Source organism: Pezoporus flaviventris, unplaced genomic scaffold (assembly GCF_033815535.1).
Source record: "Pezoporus flaviventris isolate CSIRO_AGI_PZ_B2104156 unplaced genomic scaffold, CSIRO_AGI_Pfla_v1 ptg000004l, whole genome shotgun sequence".
Lineage (NCBI taxonomy): Eukaryota > Metazoa > Chordata > Aves > Psittaciformes > Psittacidae > Pezoporus > Pezoporus flaviventris.
Genome location: NW_026892552.1, coordinates 527,149 through 549,708, shown reverse-complemented (window position 1 = coordinate 549,708; position 22,560 = coordinate 527,149). Strand labels below are relative to the sequence as shown.

The 22,560-nt window shown below is 48.4% G+C and overlaps 1 protein-coding gene across 2 annotated transcripts in view; it reads left to right on the top strand.

Annotated features, from left to right (window-relative positions):
* The window catches only part of PAX5 (paired box 5), a 132,779-nt gene that overhangs the window by 14,099 nt on the left and 96,120 nt on the right, over positions 1 to 22,560 (top strand). For both annotated transcript variants that reach the window (XM_061445355.1, XM_061445356.1), the window contains exons 4-5: positions 1,153 to 1,217; positions 3,231 to 3,359. In XM_061445355.1, the coding sequence (XP_061301339.1) occupies positions 1,153 to 1,217; positions 3,231 to 3,359 (194 nt within the window). The remainder of the gene's footprint in view (positions 1 to 1,152; positions 1,218 to 3,230; positions 3,360 to 22,560) is intronic.

Sequence of the window (22,560 nt, the reverse complement as noted above, 5' to 3'; positions counted from 1 at the left end):
GACACCCCACACTGCTCCCCTAGTCCCTGCCTGTCACTGGAGAGGGGGGATCCCCTGGGGCCATGCTATTCCCTTCAGGGGAATATCTGCTGTTGGAGAATGTCGGGGCTACTGGGACAGACTGTGCTCAGCACATCCCTGCTGCTGGCATGGCTTTTTGCAGATGAGTTTGAGCTGCTGCATTATATCTAGTGAATAATAACTATTACTATTAATTAATAGCATTTATTAATAATAGGTCACTCTTCCACAACAGGGGCAAGTCTGTGTGATTAAGGCTTAATTAATCATTGCAATTAGTTTTGCTCAAATAAGCTGAGAAATGCCCAGCTGCTTCAAAGTGCTCCAGTCCTCCGTCCATCCAGAGATGAAGATGTTTATGTGTCAGAAGTCCTTGGGCATCTTTCCCTTGCCACAGCGGCAGGGAGGCCTTGTGCAGGTGCTCATGCAGGGTCCCAGGTCCTTGGCTGTGCTCCTCCACTGAAACTCGCCCTGACCCCTGCACCGGGCTGGCTGCTCCAGTCCTTGGCTGGGGATTTTGCTGCTGAGGACCCATCCATCAAAGAGGTGTAACACCCAGCAGCTTTGCTTTGTGGCTGGCTGCCAAAAAGGTGGCTTACTAACATACCAAGCTCCTGTCAGCCTCCATCAGACCCTGCAGACGGATCGTAGGGGAAGAAGATGGCAGCGTGTCCTGGAATGGGGATGGGCATCACCAGTGGTGGTTCCCATACAAGCTCATGGGGTGGCCTTCCAACAGGCAGCTGCTGTTTGTTACCATGAATGCACTGCCAGCTGTCTCTCACCTCCCCTCTCCTCCCCACTTTCACCCTAGAGGTGCCAAAATAGCGATGGGTATCCTTTTCCTAGGCAGCAAGGACTAGGTCCTCAAGGCACTGAAGCTGCAGCACCCCGATGAGGGTGTTTGAGTCAGTCACCTGAAGGTTCCTAATGACTGGGGCTGGAGGCAAAAACGTGGTCCTGAACCCACCCACCAAACTTTGATCTTTCAGTGAGTGCCAAGGGGATAATACACAGAAAGTCATTTTTGTATTGTATTGTGTGTGTCCTGAACTGAAAAAAGCAGTTCTTGGTGCCCCCTGCAATTGTGTGCTTAATATTAAGTAGTCTTTTCTATTCAACTACATGCAGGATCATTCGGACGAAGGTGCAGCAGCCACCCAACCAGCAGGTCCCAGCTTCCAGTCACAGCATAGGTAAGGAAAACTTTAAAAAAGTATATAATTAAAAATTAGCATAATGGATAACAAATATTCTAAAGAACTTTTAATCATTCTTATGGACAGATAATTTTGCATAAAACACTTCAGCACATGTGCTAATGCACCTTCTTTGTCATTCTCCAAGGGCTGAACATAGTAAATGAATTTTATAAATACTACTAAAAGGTTTTGAATTTTACTGATTATTATGATAAATAGCTTTCACCATGAGACAGAAAATTGAAATCTAAACCAAAAAAAAGCCACTAATGGGGGTCTATAGAATGTCAGATAATTAAAGTAATAAATCAAGAAAGGGACACTTATTCATAACATTTTCTGCATCATTAGTCAGTAAGTAGTTTTGAATGTGTTTTTTTCATCTATCAACCATCCCTTCCACAATTCTTTGTGCACTTGCAGTCTTGAGTGAAGAGGTGGGAAAACTTTCTGAAACTTTAATTCAGCTGCAGACCGGTGATGTTGTGCCCCAAGGCAGGCAGAGCGGATCCCGGGGAGGGTGGCCTGGCTCCTGGGGCATCCTCAGCCCTTCCTGAGGCTGACAGTAGCCTCTTTGTCATGCCACAACAGGGATGGAGCAGCTCAGTTAGGGCTCAGGGCTCCTTTCTTGATGTCCTTTTTCCCTGAAAGCCACTGGGGCATGGGTAAGTCCTTGCTCTGTAAGCAGAAGGGAGTGGGATGGTGGCCCTGGTTCCTCTCTGTCTTTATGGTGTCACCTCTGAAATGGGAAAATGCTTGCTCTCCCTGTCTTGGCAAGAGTGGGCTGGCACTGTGACACTTGAGTGTGGGTGCAGAACTACGTGATCTCTTTGGTCTTGTCAAAAATATCACACTGCAGAACTGTGTCCTGAGCCTTTCTCTCCAGGAAATGCCAAAACAATCTCAAGAGGAGGAAAAGCATCCCTCATTTTGCTATTGTGGCTTACGGGCTGTCTCCCCCTGGGGAAAACAAGAGCAGAGAGGGCAAATCTTGTTTCTCAGGGCTTGGGCTTGATAGAGGCAGCAGATTTTAACACAGGCTTGCTCTGTGTGGGCTGTGGCTCTTCACTGTGGTCCTGCAGTGGATCCCCTGTGCTTGGGGGCTGCATGGTGATTTCTGGGATTGTGTGCCAGCACAGGCTCAGCCTGTGAGCTGATGGAGGTTACAGCGGCGCTGCTCCCTCCTCTGCTTGCTTCTGTATAGCTTTGACTCCCACAGCATCACATGAACACAGTGTCTGCATCCCTGGCAGGCATCTCCAGGCTTTTGTTGGCTGTGATGAATGAACCCCTCCCTGAGCTGAATGTAGCCAACACCCTTTCCTGAGGGCTGTGCCAAAGCAAACTTGATTTAATTGATACTTTAGAGAGCTTTAGGACCTTTCAGCCACGTAGCACACAGCTGGCTATCCTTGGGTCCCTGGGCAGTACCAGCCACTCTGGGCTCTTCACTGAGTGGGGGCTGGTGGCTTGTGCCAGCGGGATGTTGGCAGCAAACCCAGCATGGTAAGTGCAGGCTGCTGTGCTCCCATGAGGTTCCTGAGCCAGGAGGCTGGCAGCCTGCCCTGAGACCTCACTGGGGAGCCTGTCTGGGGAGGGTCCTCCCTCTGCATGGCTGTGTTCCCAGCAGCTCATCCACCTGACCGGTGACATGGCCTGTTGGGGCCTAATGGCATCTGCTGGCCCGAGAAATGTGCCTTCCCACTGTGCCTCGCTTAGGATGGGGCATCTGAATGCTTAAGGAAAGCATCCTCCATCCAGCAGCATATGGCCTTGTCCCCTCATGGTGGGGCAAGGGGTAACCATGTCACTGCTCCCACCCTCACACAGGGCTCTGGTGGCAGACTGATGGGCAGGGGTCCTTCCCAAGCCAGGAGGGGCCCCAGGGGCCAGCAGATCCCCAGCCCTGTGGCCAGCTGGCCTTGGTCATGCTGCAGGAGCTGGTGGCTTCTGAGTAGGCTGGCACTCATGTTGTCTTGTTGCTAACCTCCTGGCCTTGCCTTGCAGCTTCCACGGGGTCTGTGACCCAAGCGTCCTCTGTCAGCACTGACACTGCCGGCTCATCTTACTCCATCAGTGGGATCCTGGGAATCGCCTCCCCTGGCACTGAGAGCAACAAGCGCAAACGGGATGAAGGTAGTGGGAACTTTTTCCTGGGTGGGGGGTGTGCACTGATGCATGACCTGGAGGGATGGTACAGGGATGGGGTGGATGCTGTGTGCATGTGGCATGATGTAGCTTCAGACGTCTCCCATTGCTGTCTGCTGTGGTGGGGTTTGGTCCTGTTTCATCAGGCCTTTGCCAAGGCCCCAGCCAAGCTGGAGACCTTTGGTGTGACCTGGTGGTCTGAGGCAAGATTCCTTTGAAGAGTGGGGGTTGTCTGGGTGTTCCAGAAAGCACTGGCGGTGTGTCAAAAGTTTAACCAGAACCTCCTCCTGACTGAGTAACATTCCCCTCCTGCCACTGAAAAGAGAAAAAGTGGCCATCATGTTAATTATCTGGCCACCTGAAATACAAGGTGTCAGAGGGGCTTCCCCATCCACAGAGACACATAGAGTTAATGGCAGAGCTGTCTGCCATACTGTATCTCTGCGGGTCCCCCCAGCACTGAGAGGCTTTTATTGGTCTGAGAGGTGGAAACAAGCATGGCCTGGTTGTGGCTGGATATTGCCAGTGCTCCTCAGACCTGTTGTAGGGTTTGTGGTCCTGTTTCATTCTGTGTCCTTGGCATTTTTGTAATGAAAACACTGCTATGAAGAGAAGGACGTGAGGAATAGAGTGGAATGGAAAAGATGAGAAATTCTGTGTTAGTGTCTTATAAAAGCACCTTTAGTCTAGAGCATCCTTTTTGTTTAGTAAGAGCTTACAGAGAGGGGTTGGAGCCAAGACTGTGGACATGTGGTGGTGGAGGGGACACGAGAGCTTCAGTGGGGATGCTGCAGCTGAGGCTGTGGAGAGCACTGAAAAGATGTGTGGCTGCCCACCCTACAGCAGTGCTGGTGGGCTGGGGATCCCTTTTGCTCTTGAAGGGGATGAAGCCCCCTCCTGCCTGCCAGGTCAGGCTCCTGCCCTGTGCTGTGGAGCACCCATGGTCCCTGGCTCTTGTGCTGCTGGTGTGGGTCCAGTGGGGCCCTACATCCCTGTACCCTCTGTACGGGGGAAGCCATAGTAACATTAACCAAAGCTGGAGAGAAACCCAGCTGAAATTGGATGAGCAGCCTGGCGCCTGAGCTGTGCAAACAGGGTTAGGTTGGAAATGCCTAGTCAGGTTGCAGAGCAGTACTTGGTTTACCGAAGCAGGAGAAAGCTGTGAGAAGTTTGTCAGGCCAATATAGCCATGCAGGGAATGGTTCGATGGTGGGAGTGCAAAACTCCTTGTGCGTAGGTACTTGCTGAATATGCCATTGTTAGTTAACTATGCCATCATACATCTGATGCTTTTTTCCAAGTCAAGGCCACAGGTGCATAGATGCATAAATGCACTAAAGCAGGTAAGGTAGAAATTCTGTGTTTTACCAGCCAGGTCAGGAGACAGGCCATCTGTAGTGAAGGCACTCTGCTCTGTTTTAGTCCTGTCCTGACGGCCCAGTTCTTGGGTGCCTTGGTCACAGAAGCCTTTGGTTTAATTGTAGAGAAAATAATTAAATGTTTCCTTGACAAGATCAGAAGCAGAGCTGAGAAATTCCACAGCTTTTGCCAGTCCAGGTTTAGAAGAGAGCACAAGATTTCTAAAAAAAACCCCATCGTTATGGCAGGATGAGTCATGGTTTTCCAGCTCCTAAGCTGGACAGTAATGCTGTCCTCAGAAGGCCATTTAAACTGCTTTTGTAATAGGCTCAGGGCTGCAGATTTGGAGAGGTATAAACAGGTACTTCAACATCTCTGTCTGTTTGAGGGGCTCCCTGGGAGTGTCTGTAACCTGTCTCTGTCCTGCACAGCACAAGGCTCCTCTGCATGGGTAGGTGTGAGGTGCCCTTGGAGGTGTCCCAAGGCTTCATGCTTCAGGTGACAGGGATGTGGGTCATATATGTTAGCCTCTAATGTGAAGAAGAGAAGCACATCATCTAATTATGGCCTGTATCATGATGCAGTTGCACAAGGGGGCAGAGTTAACTTTACCATTTTCCCACTTCAGAGAGCCAAGAGAGCTTCTACTTCTGCAGCAAGCCCCTTGCACCATGTCTTTGCCATGTTGTGCTGTTTCTCACTAGCTGTTGGAAGGTGTGTGCCTGCTGCTGTACCTCCCCACTTATGTCTCCTGGAGCCACAGGCTGTGCACCTCATACCTAGTGGTTCTGGCTCCCCTTGGCCATGGAGTGAAGTGGGGTGGACTTGCCCCTCTGGCTTCCAGCTGCATTGAGCACTCCACCTGATTCATTACTTGGTCTTGTTCCACTCACTCTTGACACTTTTTTAGCAGATGTCACCAGTCTTTAACCCAGTGGGGAGCTTCCTGGGTAGCAACAGGGGCAAACCAAATCGGACAGTCTTTATTGGTTTATATAGCTAAAGGTGTCATTTTTTTTCCTGCTGCAATACGGCCTTGAAACAGATATGCCTTCGTGGGGGATCTGTTGCTTTCACTTGTGGTTAAAGGACATGCTACTGACACAAGAAACAGGCTATTCTGTAAGGAGACAGAGAGATACAGTCAATGCCAAAGCCTCAAGTAGCAGTGGTCGCTGGGCAGCAGGCTCACTGTTTGGCTTGCAGACCACCTTCTTTGAGCTTTGTAGCTGCACATTTGCCTGTCCCTGCAGCTCAGGACAAAGTGTAGAGGTGCAGGGGGGTGGCAGAGATGTGCAGAATGATCTTGCTGAAGCTGCCTGCTAATGAAGTAGATGTGTTTTAGGGAAGTCAAAGGTGGGCAGTGAGACCCTGAGTCAGGGTGGGCTGAGTGCTCTGTCCTGTGCTTGCAGCTAGTGGCAGTGCAGGCATGGGTTTCACTGTCCTGCTGACAGCAGCCGGCTGGTGGTGGTCCCATAATGGACACTTGACAGGGTCTGCATTTTGGGAAGTGCTGACATCCCCTGCCTGGGTGTCAGAGCTGTCAGAAATGGGATTAAATAATCCTTGAGGAGTAGTAAGAGAAAGGAAAAAGACAGCTGTGTCCCCAGGCAGGTGTGCACACTAGAGATGGGATGGCGAAGGTCGCTGGACCGTGAGTGCTCTTGAAGAGGAGCTGAGGATCTTGAGTCAGGACAGGAAGGAAGGGCCAAAGCACAGCCAGGTAGAGAGCCCACCCTACCTTCTCCCTTTGCTCCTTTTGTCCAGCCCTGGTTTCCAGCCTGAGTGCTGCAGAGCTCTGCAGGTATGGGGGAGCCAGCAGAACGGCTTAAGCCAAACAGGGTGATGCTTCTGGCATGTTTGAGCTGTCCTGGCTGACAGGGATTGTGAAGCAGGCACACAGCCAGTGGCATGGGATGTGGCTCTTGCCTGAGATCTCAGGAGCTGGTGCTGTCCCTTCAAGAGTGGCATCCCTCCATCAAAGCAAGGCAAAGTCCAGGGCTCTTGCTTTCACAAAAGCCCTGCACTCTGTATGAGGTACTCCATGCCTGCTGCTCATTTCTAAGCATGTTCACTTCCTGTGTGTTCTCCTACCCAAGGTGAGGGAAGCACATGGGGTGATGCTGGCTGTTGTAGGGACAAGCTGCACCTTGTGCAGAGATGTCTGCTGGCTAGCCAGTGGCAAGCTTGAGCTGCTTGGTCTGAGCACGTCCTGCCTGTACACGAGTTTTCCCTCTGGCATGGGCAGCTGCTGCTGTGCTCTGCTTCAGCCAGACTCACTGTCAAGGCTGGTCTATGGGCTGGGGTGGGAGGCTTGGTTCTGTACCCACACAGAGATGCAACTGTCTCCCAGTGGATTTGCGAACAAGGGTTGGAAGAATTATGTGAATCTCTGTTCTCATGGCTTTTCCTTGTTTTATGTCGTCATGGTTTAAGCCCAGCCAGTAACTCAGCACCACGCAGCCTTGGTCGCTTGCTTCTTTTTCCCCCTTCCCAGGCAGGACGTGCGGGAGAATTGGAAGAATGTAAACCCAATGGGTTGAGATGAGAACAGTTTAACTAAAGTACAACATACTACTAATGATGATAAGGGAAATAATAAGGGGAGAGAATATAAAACTAAAAAAGGGAAAGAAAAACACTAACCAGCAGTGATGCCCAATACAATTGCTCAAGACCCACTGACCGATACCCAGCCCAACCTGAGCAACTGGTCCCTTCTGGGGAACTCAGTTTATATACTGAGAATAATGTGCTGTGGTATGGAATATCCCTTTGGCTAGTTTAGGTCAGGTGACCTGTCTCTGCTGTCTCCTAGCTTCTTGTGCCCCTCCTCACTGGCAGAGCAGGAGACTGGAAAGTCCTTGATCAGGATAAGCGCTACTTAGCAACAACCAAAATATCGGTGTGTTATCAGCATTGTTTTCACACTAAAGCCAAAATGTACTGTACCAGCTACTAGGAAGAAAATTAACTCTATCCCAGCCAAAACCAGAACATACGCAAAATGCAAACCATTTTGTTACATAGGAAGGATGACTGTTAGACCAAATGCTGCATATTTTGTTGGGCAGTTGCATGTCTAGTTGTGAGTCTTCTACCTGATTCTGCAGCCTGGCACATTTACACGCTTCTAGCATCTTAACCCAGTCTATGACCCACAGCCTGACTGATGCAGAAGTATGCTTCTGACTTCTTGTCACTTCTGACACAAAAATGTGCAGAAATCTCTGATACTGCAGGCAATAATGGCAGTGCATGAACACAAGCATGTGAAACATTTGCATACAGTAGTTGCTCCACAAGTCCAGCATGCCTGTTGTGTCAGTGACACTACTTCTGTGCTGTTGAAGTACTGTGTGTGGAGGCACATACTTGGGCTGGGCTGTCCTGCTATGGTTTGCACTATCCTGGCATGGTTTTGGTGTGTGCAAGCCAGTGTCCCCTCAGCCAGGACCTGTTAATGCAAGGGTCCACACAGGGTGGGCATTGCTCTGCCATACAGCTTGAGTGCAGCAGTGGTGACACAGAGGATTGGAGTTTCCTGTCATCATCACAGGCTGTGCTAGACCAGTCAGCCTGTTTTCTTCCTTCTAGTAGATGCAGGCGGTTAAAGCAAAAGGGTACATGCAGCAATGAGCATCTCACTGCAAACTTCAGGCCAGCCCTGGTCCCCCCCAGGAAATGCTGTTGGAATCAAATCGAGCAGGGCACTCTCAACAAAGCACTGTGCAGGATGCGAGTGTCTGCTACCCAGATTTAAATATCTATACCAAACAGCTGCATAGGCCGTATTTTACATTCACTGGTGTAAAGTCTTCTCAGCACTGAAGGCATTTGGGGAATTGAAACCAGCATAGCAGGAGACCTTCACTCATGTGAGTTGTTTTCTTTCTATTCTCACCAACCATAATCCTATGTTGCTGTCAGCATCTGGTGTGATGATACTGGTGCTCATGCTTTATCTCAACTGGACTCTTGGAAAAAAGTCTTGCCTTTAAACATAGACTTGGTATATTTAAAGATGTTTGGGTCACAGCCTTTTCTCCATTCGGATAAGCCTCCAAAAGAGTTAATTCCCATTCACTCATGGGAATGAGAAGGAACCGGGGGTGGGTCAGTCCAGTGTTTTATGAAACCACCTGATGCTCCAATCACTGCATTTTTACACAGGGATGCCCCAGGTCTGGGCATCCAAGCAGCACCTATTGGTGCAGCCATCTGAAACTGCTGGGCACGTTTCTGATGGTGCCACTACTGCAGTGGCTGTGGGAGACACCCACCTTTGAGAAGTGCTTTGCACTGCCAAAAACGTGAGCTTTCCAAGTCAGTGACACTTCTGGTGGGAGAGAGACGGAGGAAAGCAAAGCAAACATGACTAAGCATGAGTGAGGACTAATTATACAGGCATTGTTTCTGCATTTGGTGTCTTTCTTCCATACCAGGCTTTTCTGTCAGCTCATCATGTGCTAACAGACAATGCAGCTTCCATGTCATCTCCTCCAGGAGGCTGCTGGGACTGCTTGTAAAGTGTTTTTTCCACTTTGGTTTAGCTCCATTTTAAACGTTGAACACCAGAACCACAGCTCGTGCGCAGCTCTGCTGAGGGGGGTGAGATGTGGCATCCATGGCTCTGTCCTCATCTGAGGTCTGTCCCATGACCTGCAGCGTGTTTGTGCAGCACGTGTGAATTGTGCCCAGGGGCATCCTGCTGCTCTGTCTTCTTACGGCAAAGACAAACATCTGCCATTCTGCCCTCTTGGTCCTGCTGTCCTGTCCATACACTCCATATGTCTTGCCAGCAGAGAGCTCTCACCTCACCACTGAGCACTGTGCCAGGGGGATGTCCCAGCTGGGCTGAGGCCCTGGGTGGTGAGAGCTGCTGCATCAGCCTGCGGCTTACCTGAGCAGTCACAGGTTGAGCCCTGCTCACGACGGAGTTAGTTGTCAGTGTGTAAATCCCCCTTTCCAGCCATGGCTTTCCAAGTCTTCACAAGCACAAAGCAGATATCATTGTATGTACCCTGGCAATGGATGATCTTTGTTTTTCTGTCTTAGTGGGCTGGAATTTGGGATTTCTCTGTCCACCCATGGGCCCCTCTTCCCAGCAGTCAGTGCTGGCAGAGGACCTGGGTCCTGGCTTTGCAAGTGCTCTCAGGGAACTGCTCATTTTGGGACACCTCTGATGAGATAGTGCTCCACTGCAAAAGCCCTCTTCTCTCCTGGTAGCAATGGGGATCTCCTCTCACTTCAGACTTACTCCTTGGAGTTTCCCAAATGGGTTTAGGTACTTTTGCCCTGGGGGTTTAAGCATCACTATCACGAAGAACTTGTTGAATGTGGGGTAGCAGCATTGTCAGGGTCCACGGGGAGATGGTCAGTCACTGGTATGGGGGTGCAGGAGGTGGAGGAGCCCGCAGATATGCTCTGAGGCATCAGCAGAAGGAAAACATGAGTTACAGACAGTGGGAGATGGAGTTCAATGCAGAAATTAACTGCTGGTGACATCCTGGGTTGACAGAATTCCTCATAACTACTCTCACCCCAGCTACAGACCTGAGCCTGACAGTACATGGTAGGGATTGATATTGTCCTCTCCAGCTCTTCCTTGTGGTCTTTGGCACCATGTAAGTAATGTGCAAAGGGCTAAAGCCTTGGGGCATCTGAAGTGTAAGAGGAATCGTAGAAACCAGAAAGACTCTGAGGGGAAAAGTAGGAGTTATGGAAAGAAAAAACCCACGTAATAATAGAAACTTGGAACTTTATGATGCCAAAGTGCTAAACTGTAAGTCTGGGCAATGTTCAGCGGGGAAGCGAGGCACAGTGGGATTGCAAAGCTAGTGGAGACGGGAATGGCTGTACCTGCTGACTGTTCCATGCTGCAGGAGTGATGCCTGCCTGGAGCATGGTGCGATGTGGATGCAGACCCCACTGCTGTGTCAGCGATGGACAGAAAAATGGCGGAAGAAAGAGCAGAAAAAACAAGGAACTCTGTAGTGCGGGTGGTCAGGTGAAACAGATGGAGTCAGTCAAGTCCATGCAGAGGTTAAAGAGAAAGAAACCCTCCCTGGAGTCCCAGGGAAGTGCTGGAGTTTACTTTAGTAATTTCTAGTCTCACTTCAGCAGTGCTTGCTCACTGGAGTTGTCATTACTCCTGGGGATAACTCCAGTGACTATAATGAGATGAAGCCTTTGAAGGGAATGAGGTTTCGCAGGGTCAGCAAGTACTGATTTGAATTTCTCCTGCTGATGTAGATGGTCCTTTGTGTTCAGGGAACCTTTCCTGATGCTGCATAGTGGGGTAAGCTGTTTGTCCTATCTATTTGTTAGCTCCTTGAAAGAAACGGTTTTCCCTCACCACACCAACACCAAAATCATCCTTTTATTAGAGTTCGATCTGAACTTCACCTTGCAGTGATGGCTTCATCTGTGCTGTATCCAGTACAACTTATGGGTTGGTGAAGGTTTATTTTTTTTTAATGTCATTGAAAGCTTTTTTCTGAGTCCTTGGATATGATTTCCCACAATACTGGGGCTTTTGTTTCACTCTTTGCACTTACCTTTTGTGTACCTTACACAGAGCATTCTGAATGTGCTGAAGTGTCCACAGCCTCTGACTATGCTGGCAGTTTGACAGCAGCACTGACAGTATTACCTGTAGATGATAGTGGTTTCACACAAGTAGTGACAATGTCACCCATGGATGGTGGTGGTTTGACTTGAGTAGTGATACTGTCACTCATGGATGGTGGTAGATGTCTGGAAGAGGAGTTTGAATTCTCCAGGGCATGTGAAATTAAAACCCTTGGGTTTTCCCAAGAACCATCCTCTGTCTGTGGGGTTATTGATGCTGAGCCAGTCACCCCAAATGTTAAGAAGTGGAGCTCAGCTGGAGCAGGTTTTCTCTTTGAAAGAAAAGAATAATATTTTGATATTCCTCATGAAATTCTTGGGAAAAAAGTATAAATATGGATCAGTTCAGATCTCAGCTGTGGCATTGTTAAAATGGTGTAGTCTGGGCTTCTGAGAAAGTTCTGCATGTCTAAATGAAACAAAGGGCATTTCAGCATTCAAACTGAGCTGTTCCTATGTTTGAGGATGATGAGTTCCCATGAGCACTGCAAAGGCAGGACAGCTCTATAGGACAGTGGAGGGTCCCATGCTGTTAGCTGTTTATGTGCTTCTGAGCTTCCCTGTAGCAGCCTGAGCTGCTGAACACCTAGGGCTGCCTCTATCCCTGTACTCTGGGGTACTGGTGCCAGCAGATGACCTCTTCAGAATCCCTGTGGACGTGAGGCATAGCCAGGCTGATGGCAGTGGCTGGCGGGCAGCCATCCTTGGGGGTGGACATCCCCATGCCCTTGTGCCTGAGGGGCTTAGAGGGATGGGCTGGCTCTGCCCCAGCTGCCAGTGATGCTCACCCATGGGTGGTTTTGCGTGTTCACAGCTCGATGCAGGAAAACTCCCTGCCAGCACAGCTGCCCTTTCCGAGTGAGTGGGTTACCAGCTGTCTTGTGCGCACGTCAAGCATGTTTGTCACTTTTCTCTTAATGCGGTCCCAGGGGGCCCTATTTTCTAGAGAGCTCTCCTCCAGCTCTGAGGTGAAGCCCTGCTGGTTTGCCACCGGCTTCCACAGAGCAGGGATTTTCCTGGAGCTATGTTAATGAAAAGCCCAGGCTTCCACCACTCCTTACAGCCCTGCTGTAGCTCCAGCTGTTCTCATCAGGAGCTGTCGAGTGCTAGATGCTTTTCAAGGAATAACCTCTTCATATATGTTTAGCTAAAATCCAGTTTAGGGGTAGATATCTTGTCAGATCATCCTGACAGTGCCAGTACTGGGGCTGGCCAGGATTCTTTTGTGGGAATGCATTTTCCAAAGAAAAAGCAGCTTAGTGGAAAAGTAGGACTTGTCAATTTTGATGGATGTTTGTTCTGAATGTTAATATAAAGTAAGATAGAAATGTCATGAGCAAGATGAATCTGTCTGATTTTACTGAGAAATTGGTAGATCCCAGAGAGGAGGAAATACTAAGGTGCAGTACAGCATGTGTATGTATCTGGTATTTATGCAGAGCACATATGTATGTACCTCTAACATATCTATCACTTACGTATATATCTATATATACGTGTACAGAGAGAGGTGATAAAAGTTTTGTCTTAGGATGGATATCTTATCTTATTTGCAGACTTTCACAATTAGCTTTCCATGTCATAAAGGTGATAGTGATTTTTGAGAGGACTGAAGAATAAAATCAAGAAGACTAAATATTGTTTGGGGTTTTATTGGTGCACCCAGTTATTTTTGTGACTTTCTTTCTAATGACATGCTTGAGAGAGGTGTTTCTGTGAGAGGAGGGTCATGCACCTGGTGTGGCACTGTTATTTCCCCCTCTATTTCCCTGTTTGTAGATCCATGTCAGTTGGGTCTGTCAGAAAATGTCCATGCTGTTAGAATAAATGCTTCAATTTCAAGCATGTAAGGGGAACTCTGGGAGGCGGTGGCATCTCAGCCTGTGCCGACCCTGAAGAGAGAGATTTGGCCAGTAGCAGACGGTGCTTGGAAAGACACAGGGGCTATTTCCTCATGAAAGATCCAGTGCCAAAGCATTAAATAAATGATTTGGCAACTCCGTAGTAACAGGAACTATCTAAGTATCAAGTATTTCTGTGTCAGGCTCTCTCTGTGCCCCTGGAAATGGTAATGGTTTTCCCATTGCCTCGTCCCATGTTCGATCTGCATGCTGTGGCAACTGCCCTTGCAGGGGCACAAGCTGGCCAGGGTCTTCATCCCACCTCCTGAGTTTGCTCTTCTTCCTGTGGGAACAGTAACTATCCGTGGGTAATGGCACGTTAGTTGTCTTCTGTGTTGTATAAAATGCAGGGCAGGTACCAGGATTATCATGGAGCACTGAAATTTGCTTCTGTTGCAGTTGGTGTGAGGTTTGATTTGAGCTCACTAGGATTTTGAGGTCAGAATTATTTTCTTGGCTTAAATGACAAATTCCTGAAATCCTAAATAATAGTGGAAAACCATTTTTTCCTGTTGGTGTTATGGGAAGAGCCAGAGTTGATATTTCAAACTGTAACTGTTCTTGTTGCCAACTGGGAAGTTACTCATAAGCAGAGAGCACAAAATCAGTGATACGCAGAAAATGGAGGTGTTCTAAGTCTGGAGTTCTTTTCCAGTTCAGATTTTGTCCGCCATGGCCTTTGTGTGTAATCTTTGCACCAAGGGTTATCTTTTGTCTAGAGATAGTTGTGCCATATGGACTGAATCCTGCCAATTTTGGCCTCTCCTAGACCTTGCAGAACAGTACCATTATTTAGAAAACTATCCCATAATGAGCAAACTTTGGAAGGAAACGCAAGACATCCTATGGGATTATTTGTGCCAGACTTGGTGACTGCATTTTGCACTTCTCATGATTTTAGCTAATTATCATAGAATTGTAGAACCTAGCCTTGAACACTGCCAGGGATGGGGCAGCCACAGCTTCTCTGGGCAACCTGTGCCAGGGCCTCACCACCCTCACAGGGAAGAACTTCTGCCTAACATTTAATCTGAATCTCCCCCTTTCAGTTTAAAACCATTCCCCCCTATTGCATGGTCATACCGAGTTTGCAGAAGTCTTGGGTTCATACCTGTAGGCTGTGTTTATTATCTGGATATACCTAAGTCAAGAAGAGCACCTTTACAAATTTGTCATGGTGTAGTGACCAGGATATAGCAGAGCTTGGAAAGGGATGTAGGACTTACAAAGAACAGCACTTTACTCGCCCTGTGCCATGCTGGAGCACAAAGTCCTTCAGAAGGGCTTGTTATGCTGTGAACCTGTAGATGGCAATAAGGGAAGGTGCATTTTGCAGTGTATGTGCAGTGGCTCTGGTGTTTGGGCTTTGTGTGTGCCCTGCACCTCCCAGGGCACAGGCATGCCCAGTGGCTTTCTGGCATCCCAGATATCCAGCAGCACAGGCAGAGCACCAGCAGCTGTCACCAGCAATCAGTAGGAGCAGAGAACTGGACATCCAGATGTGCAGATGTGCTGCACACATAGATAAACCCTCTTTTTGTTCCTTTTTTTTGGGGGGGGGGGGCTTGAGCAGACTTTACTGGTGGGAAAAGAAGACTTACTTGAGAAAACCCAGAAATATGTGCCCCTACCAACCCAGTAACACATATATACGTCTGATAGATGAAGTATTCCACAGAATCATAAAATTGTGGAACGGTTTGCGTTGTGAAGGACCTTAAGATCATCTTGTTACAACTCCCCTGCCATGGGCAGGGACGCCTCACACTAGATCTTGTTGCTCAAGGGCCATCCAATCTGACCTTGGACACTGCCAAGGATGGAGCATTCACCACTTCTCTGGGCAGCCTGTTCCAGTGCCTCACCATCCTCACAGTAAAGAACTTCTTTATATCTAATCTAAGTCTCCCCTATTTAAGTTTTAACCTATCACCCCTTGTCCTATTACTACAGTCCCTGATGAACAGCCCCCTTCCAGCACCCTTGTAGGCCCCCTTCAGATACTGGAAGGCTGCTATGAGGTCTCCACAGAGCTTCTCTTCTCTACGCTGAACAGCCTCAGCTTCCTGAGCTTGTCTTCATATAGGAGGTGTGCCTGCCCCTTGCCATTCTTGTTATCATCATTTCACTGATGTTTTCCTGAACTTCCACAAGAAGACAAATGTCAACCATTTTCCCCACTTCATATTCAGCTAGGCTTGTTTTCTGTCTGTACCTCTGGATAGCTGCCCCAGGTGGCCTGAGGTTTGTTTCCCTGTATTCAGCTCTTCTGTTGTGACAGAAGTGAGCATAGCATTCACACTTATCACCCCAACAATTACTTTGGAGCAACTTTGCATAAGCTTTTGCTTGGAGTCAGTTTCAGGGCCATGGCCTTTGCTTTCTCTGTTTTCTTCATGAACCACAGCTGTGGAGACTGGCCTATGCTTGGAGGTGTCTGCACAGCTACTTCCTTTTTTCGTGGCAGTTCTCAGTCCTCAGGCAGTGACCATCCATCTAATGATGCCTGTGACTTCAGGGATGGAAAGAGCAGTCAAAGCACTTGGACTTCTAAAAGTGCTTTTTTGAGACTTTGAAATTGTTGGGAGTACTTTGAAAGTGCTTTTAGAAGTCTTTTCAAAATCAAAGTCTTTTCTTATGGCAGGTGCTTAGGAAGCTGGAATGAGGAGTTTCCCTATGTTCTATCTCCTCTGAGAATCTGTAAAGAGGTATTTGTAATTGAAGTATAATTATGGTAATTAATTTAAGGTTATGGCTCTAGAAGAAGACTGATTTTCCTTTGCTGTTGCAGTTCTACATTACAGGGGGAGGTTAGAAAACAAGGATCTTGAGCTGAGGTGCTTCATGTTGAAAGGAAATCCAGTTAAAATCTTCTATCAACTGGGCACTGATCTGTCTGATTTGTAGCATGGCAAAAGAGATGTCTACAGCAGAGGTCAGGGTATTGAAAATCTGTCAGGGACTAACATCGGCAAAATGCGACAGCTTTCTGGTCACATGGATGCTCCATCTTCACAAAACAGCTTCCCAGTAGTGACATTCCAGGGTGCTGAAGCAGTGAAACACCTGAAGGCTGTGTTTGCTGCTCTCTGAATTTCTTTGGTCATGGGCTGTGTAAAGATGCGTGGCTGTTGCTAGGATTTTTTTTTGTTCAGAAGCTTTCTGCAGCCCTGTCACTGTTGTACTCCCAACATCTTTCAAACAGGCACAGAGTCGGAGAAAAGATGACCCTCGTAGGACTTCAGAGATACTTATAAGCAGAGCAGGCCAAGTGCTCTAGGAATGATACTATTGTAGGAATGACGGAAACTCTGAGGGAAGGTGCTTCTTTCAGATGCTTTACACAAGTTCACGTTAATTGTTAGTTAGAAAGTGAAGAAAACAAACCAAAGTGAGGAGACATCTATAAGAGCAGCTTTGGTTGAGTGGCAGCCATCTCACACGGCAAAGCTTTGCTTTGTCATGTTGCAGCAGTAACTGGTGGGTGCTGGGTTTTGCCTGGTGAATGTTGTGTTGCCCTGCAGGAGTGAGTAGCACTTCTGATGGCTGGGATATGTCTCCTCCTCATCCATCCTGGGGTGTCATGAAAGAAGGTGCAGCCCCAAGGGAGAGGCTGTGAGACAGTGCACAAATGTGTGCATTAGAGGCTTCAGGGTAGCTGAACATTTCAGGTGAAGATACCAGAATGTCTTATACTGATTAAACATGCTTCAGCTCTCTCCTCCCTCGCTATAGTTCTGAGCAATTACTGTTGGACTTTGCGGTGAAGGTATTCTTTCTGGTTTCTCTTGCCTCACAATATAATTTTCTGTAGCTGCTGTCTGTGGGCTGATTGCATGTCAGATAATTGTTTGGAAGTTCTCATAAAGAGCAGTTGTCATAGGACATGGTATGCTGCAGCTGCCTGACCACCTTGAGTGCAGTTCCTCTAAGTTGGACAGATTCTGTGGCGGAGGCTTTAAAAAAATTCAGATCCTTCAAACGTGGTACTGATTTCTTGACAGTCTGATGTAAGGGCTCAAAGTGAGTGCCTGGTCGCAGACAGTTGGTACAGTATCTTGGGTAATAAGTGGAAACCTTCAAGTGATGACTGCTGGTTTGGGGTTGGAGCCTAGCAGTATGGGGATGGGTGGGTTCCTGCTCTGTCTGCTTGGCCTGTCCTTGCCTGGCGGCAAAGGTAAGCCCCCAAACCAACCAGCTCAGAGACCATTTGCTAACTCCTGTGGTTGGAGAGAGCTTGGGAGCCTCCTGCCATGCCGGTGGGGCTCTTCTGCATTTCCTCCCTTCCACCTGTAATGGATTTTACACCTGAGTGGTTATTTTTCGTGGTACAATTCCTACGTGCCCCAAATGGGACATTTTGTCTCTCTTCACAATTCACACAGCTAGATGGGGCTTCTCGTTTCATGCTGTGCAGCATTGACATGATGCCTTTGTAAATATTACTGTCAGCAGTGGCAATTCTATCTCTATTGTCCCAATAAGATTTCATGCTTGACAGTGCCTGACTCTTTTTTTTTTTCTTTCCCTTTTGTAAGTCAACTAATAAGAAATAGTCATGTAGCAGGTTTTTCCCTCTCTAATTCCTTGGTTTTCTAGTTGCTTCCCTGAGAACTAGCACCCAGCCATTCTCTCCTGTTCTCACCCAGTTTTCCTTCCAGGCAGGAGGATGCAGGAGGTGGCATTATTTGGAAGAGTGAGGTTTTGTGACACTGTTGCTCTCTTCTCCTGTGTAGCCCCAGTCACAGGGACAAAGAACAGTCCTCATCCATTGTTACCTTGACTGGCAATTGGGGGGTGGCCAAGGCCTGGCAGAGGTGGTCCAGAATGGGAGGAACATAATTGTGAATGTGCCTGAATCCAAGGAATTTTATTTGGAACTGTTTAGGAATGTGGGTTTGAGTTTTGAATTTGCTTAACTCCTCAGCTGACCCATTCTCTCTCCCTTGCACCCATGTAGCCCCCATTGCAGAAACTTTCGGTGCCTGATTGTTTGAGCACCACAGCACCTTAGTGATTCAGTTTAAGAGGAAGTTAGGGTGCAGGCATGCCGAGAGATGTGGTCCTTGGGACATTTGTGTTTAGCATGTCAAATCAGAGTAAACCTCTGGGGTGTCTTAGTGCTGTTCCCGTTTGCCTGGTCACCTTTCCAGAGCCTCCTGACAGCTGAGATGTTCCTGAGTATGTTCCCTGGTAGGATGCCATGGATGAAAATGGAGCTGTTGAGTCAGTGACTTGGCTCTGGAGTATGAAACTCCACCACTCTGTGAGTGGAAGGTTTGACACTGGGGTATCCACACATGGTTCCCCTGGCCACTGCTGGGTCGGGAGTCCCCAGCCAGTGGTGGCCACCAAAGATGAGTTCTCACTGAGCTTCCCAAGATACTCATGTCCACTGCACTGCCCACAGGCTTCCTCCTGCAGACCAACATTCCCCCCTGCACAGTAGGGGCTGTGGAGCTGGTGTGGTAGCAGTGGTGGTGAGCAGACCCACAGTAGATTTGGCACTAGTGGAGGCTGTCCTTGGCACATTGCTGCTGTGCAGAGCAGGTCCCTTGGATAGTGGTGGAAGTGGTGGATGCCAGCCAAACCGGTCTCACTCTGCTGAAGCTGCCAGTGCTGTCCTCACTTCAGGAGCAGCACAAACCTTCCTGTGCAGGCTGTGAGCTCCAGCATTGCCTTGCACCACCAGCTGTGGCACCACCTGCTGTGAACCCGTTTGTCACCTTGGAGAGAAAGCCAAGGCCAAATTGTAAATCTCTGTTCTGTCCCGTGGTTCACTGAGCCAGAAGGCTTTCCTTACCTCTGATACTTAAAGTAATGGTGCTGCTTGAATTTGCTTACAGATGCCCATGCTGAGTTTGGAAGCTGGTAACATCTAACCAGTTACCACAAAATTGATTCTGGAGCCTTCCATTTAGAAACCTGCAAGGTGCATCCCAGGCAACCATGCTATCTCCATCAGGCACTGAATGAACCAGTCAATAACTGCCATTGCAAAGGGTGCAGAGGTCTTTTCTATTACCCTTGGCATTTTTTTATGGGCATCTCTACACAGGGAATAGCTATATGGATGGACAGATGGAATATGGATTATCACAATGCATGTGTATGCCTAAAGTATGTATGTGTATATATGCGTAGAGATAGCTTTAGGTATGTATGCTAGGTGATGTATTCCTCATAGCTTGTTTTCTTGCTTTCTGAATATGTCATTCCAATACATGGACCCAGATTGTTAAACCAGCCTTAGTTAAACCCAGACAGATTCTGCCTGAAACCTTGTTGTGGAGATCACAGAATCATAGAATAGTTTGGGTTGGAAAGGACCTTAAGATAATCTAGTTCCAAACCCCCTGCCATGGGCACGGACACTTCACACTAGATCAAGTTGCCAAAGGCCCTGGCCTTGCACGCTGCCAGGGATGTGGCAGCCACATCTTCTCTGGGCAACCTGTTGCAGTGCCTCGCCACCTGTACAGTAAAAAACTTCTTCCTTACATCTAACCTGAACTTCCCCTGTTTAAGTTTAAACCCATTACTCCTTGACCTATCACTACAGTCCCTGAGGAAGAGTCCCTTTCCAGCATCCTTGTAGGCCCCCTTCAGATACGGGAAAGTTGCTATGAGGTCTCCACACAGCCTTCTCTTCTCCAGCCCGAACAACCCCAACTTTCTCAGCCTGTCTTTGTATGGGAGGTGCCCCATGTCCCTGATCACCCTCTTAGCCTGCTCTGGACTTGCTCTGACAGCTCCATGCCCTTTTTATATTGAGAACACTAGGACTGCACACAATACTCCAGATGAGGTGTCACAAGAGCAGAGTAGAGGGGCAGGATCACCTCCTTTGACCTGCTGGTCTCGCTCTTTTTGATGCAGCCCAGGATACAGTTGCCTTTCTGGGCTATGAGAGCACACTGAAGCTGGCTCATGATCAGTTTTCTCTTTGATCAGTGCTCTCAAGTCCTTCTCCTCAGGCTGCTCGTAATGTCTTTTCTGCCCAACCTGTATCTGTGCCTGAGATTGCTCTGCTCCAGGCATAGGACCTTAAACTTTGCTTTGTTGAACTTCATGAGGTTGGCATTGGCCCACCTTGCAAGCATCTCAGGGTCAACTACAAACACTGTGACAATCATCCTGTTAGATGGCAAGCCCAGTATAAACACACCTGCTTGTTTCTGAATTGGCAAAGAATTTTTGTATGCACTACAGACAATTTACAACAGGTAGGACTTGCTGATAGGAGATCTTTACTAATTATGATGTGTTCAGTTAGAATGTCCTCACTTCACCAGTGGGGAAACTGAAGCACTCCAACAAGTCTTGCTGCAGGCTGCCAGCACTGTGGAAGAGGCAGGGCTTGGATTCAGGTTTGTGGATACCCAGCACATGGGTGCCCTTGGGAGCCCTGTGCCATGCTGGCTTCTCTCCATGTGACCCAGGGAGTCCCTTCTGCCCTCAGAGAAGCCATTGTCCAAGGCAGGCATAGCTGAACCTCTTGTGCCTTCTCACAGGAGGGGATCCTCGCTGACGCATCCCTGCACAAAAGAGAAGCAATGGCATGTGTTTGTTTTCAGGTTGATACACTCTGTTCCCTTTTGGTGGGAGTTCTGCTATGCTTAGCTGCAGGAAGGTGCATGTCTGGGGGCTGTTTTTCCTTGTGTTCCATCTCTGTAAATCCTCTGCTCCGCACCCACTCATGAACCAAGCACGTGTGTGCAGGACAGGGAGTGATAGAGATACCTGTGTAAGGGTTTCCCCTGCATCCAGAGAGATTGTAACTGATTTTCCATGGCCTTGTGCTCTTTCCCCTGAATGATCCCACATGCTCTGTGGGAAGCCAAAGGCAGTGTGGGCAGGTGGGTTTTGGTCCTGTGCTGTGCCTGTGGATTGGGTGTGCTGTGCCTCTGAGAGACTTCACCTCTGTTGCTGATTAGCATTTGCCTGTGCATTCTTGATTGCACTTTTGCTCTGCTTTACCTTTCTGGTCACTCTGCAGATCTACTGCAGATGTTGATTTCTGAGTGCCGGGAATGCTCATGTTTATCACTGGTGCTCATCTGCCAGCCATCCCTGTTGGTGTGACTCAGTCTTATCCCCTTTCCTTCTCCCTGAGGGCACAGGCGGAGGTGCTCTGCAGTAGGACATTGTGAAGGGGTGTTGGTTTGCTTGTGAGGTCTTGTGCTGGCAGGCACCACGGGTTCTGGAACGTCACAGCAGCAAGAGGAAGGTTTCTTAGACACTGCTTTGGTACATAAATGCCAGCTTGCGCCATGTCTTGGTTAGACCTTGGTTAGAGGAGACCAAGTGCTGCTGTGGCAGGGAAGGGGTGGTGAGTGTGCACAGGTGCAGCATGTCCCATCGCAAGGCATGGAGAGCTCACATGCAGCCACCATGCAGGCTCCAGCTCCCTGTGCTCACCGCAGGCCAAAGCTTGTGCATGCCGCAGTTTGTCACCGGAACAGCTTATAACCTCCAGCAGCTCTGGCCACACCACCACCTCCTGCAATACAGCTGGTTAGGGAGCTAACAAGGGTTTCTGCTGATGGGATGGGTGAAGATCTCTATCAGCAGCTGATGAGCACCCCAGGAGAGGAGGTGGCCACTGTGGGAGGGAATGGTGTGGGCACACTGTGTCAGAACTTAAACCTGTCTGTCTGGTGGGTACTGGCAGCTATTAAAAACAAATCATAAATGGCAATACCAGATACAATTGCATTGAGATAACAGAGGTCCTGAGGAGTCCTGATGGGCTGCCGATAGTTGGTTGAAACAAATTGCCAAGTGCTGTGATACCTCAGCTCCTAATAACAGAGGGCAAATGGCCTTCCAGGGGGAGATATAGATTTTCCTTTGAGATATGGAAAGGAAAATAAATTAAATTATGTTTGAACATAGGGTGCTCTCTCTAAGAAAAAGAAGTGGAGAGAGAAAGAAGGAAGGGAAATGGGGGGAAAGAGAGACAGAAAATAAGCTTCAGCAAGCTTGTGCAATTTAATTGCTATTTGGTGGCAGGAAGCCAATCAGAATAAGTAAATTGACGTTATAAGATAAAAATAATTGCCTAATGGGGTGCCATCCCCCACGGCTGTGGGAGGCCAAATAAATACAGCATTGCATGTTCCTGGGCATAGCTTGCTGCTGCTGCACTGGCAGGGCTTGGTGTGGGCTGCGTATCATTTTTATGGCATCTGTCTCTGCTCCCTGAGAGCAGGCAATGAGGGGTTGCACATTGATTGCCGCTCCAGCCAACAGTGGCTCAGGGAGAGACTGTAATTAATGGCTTTATTTGCTGG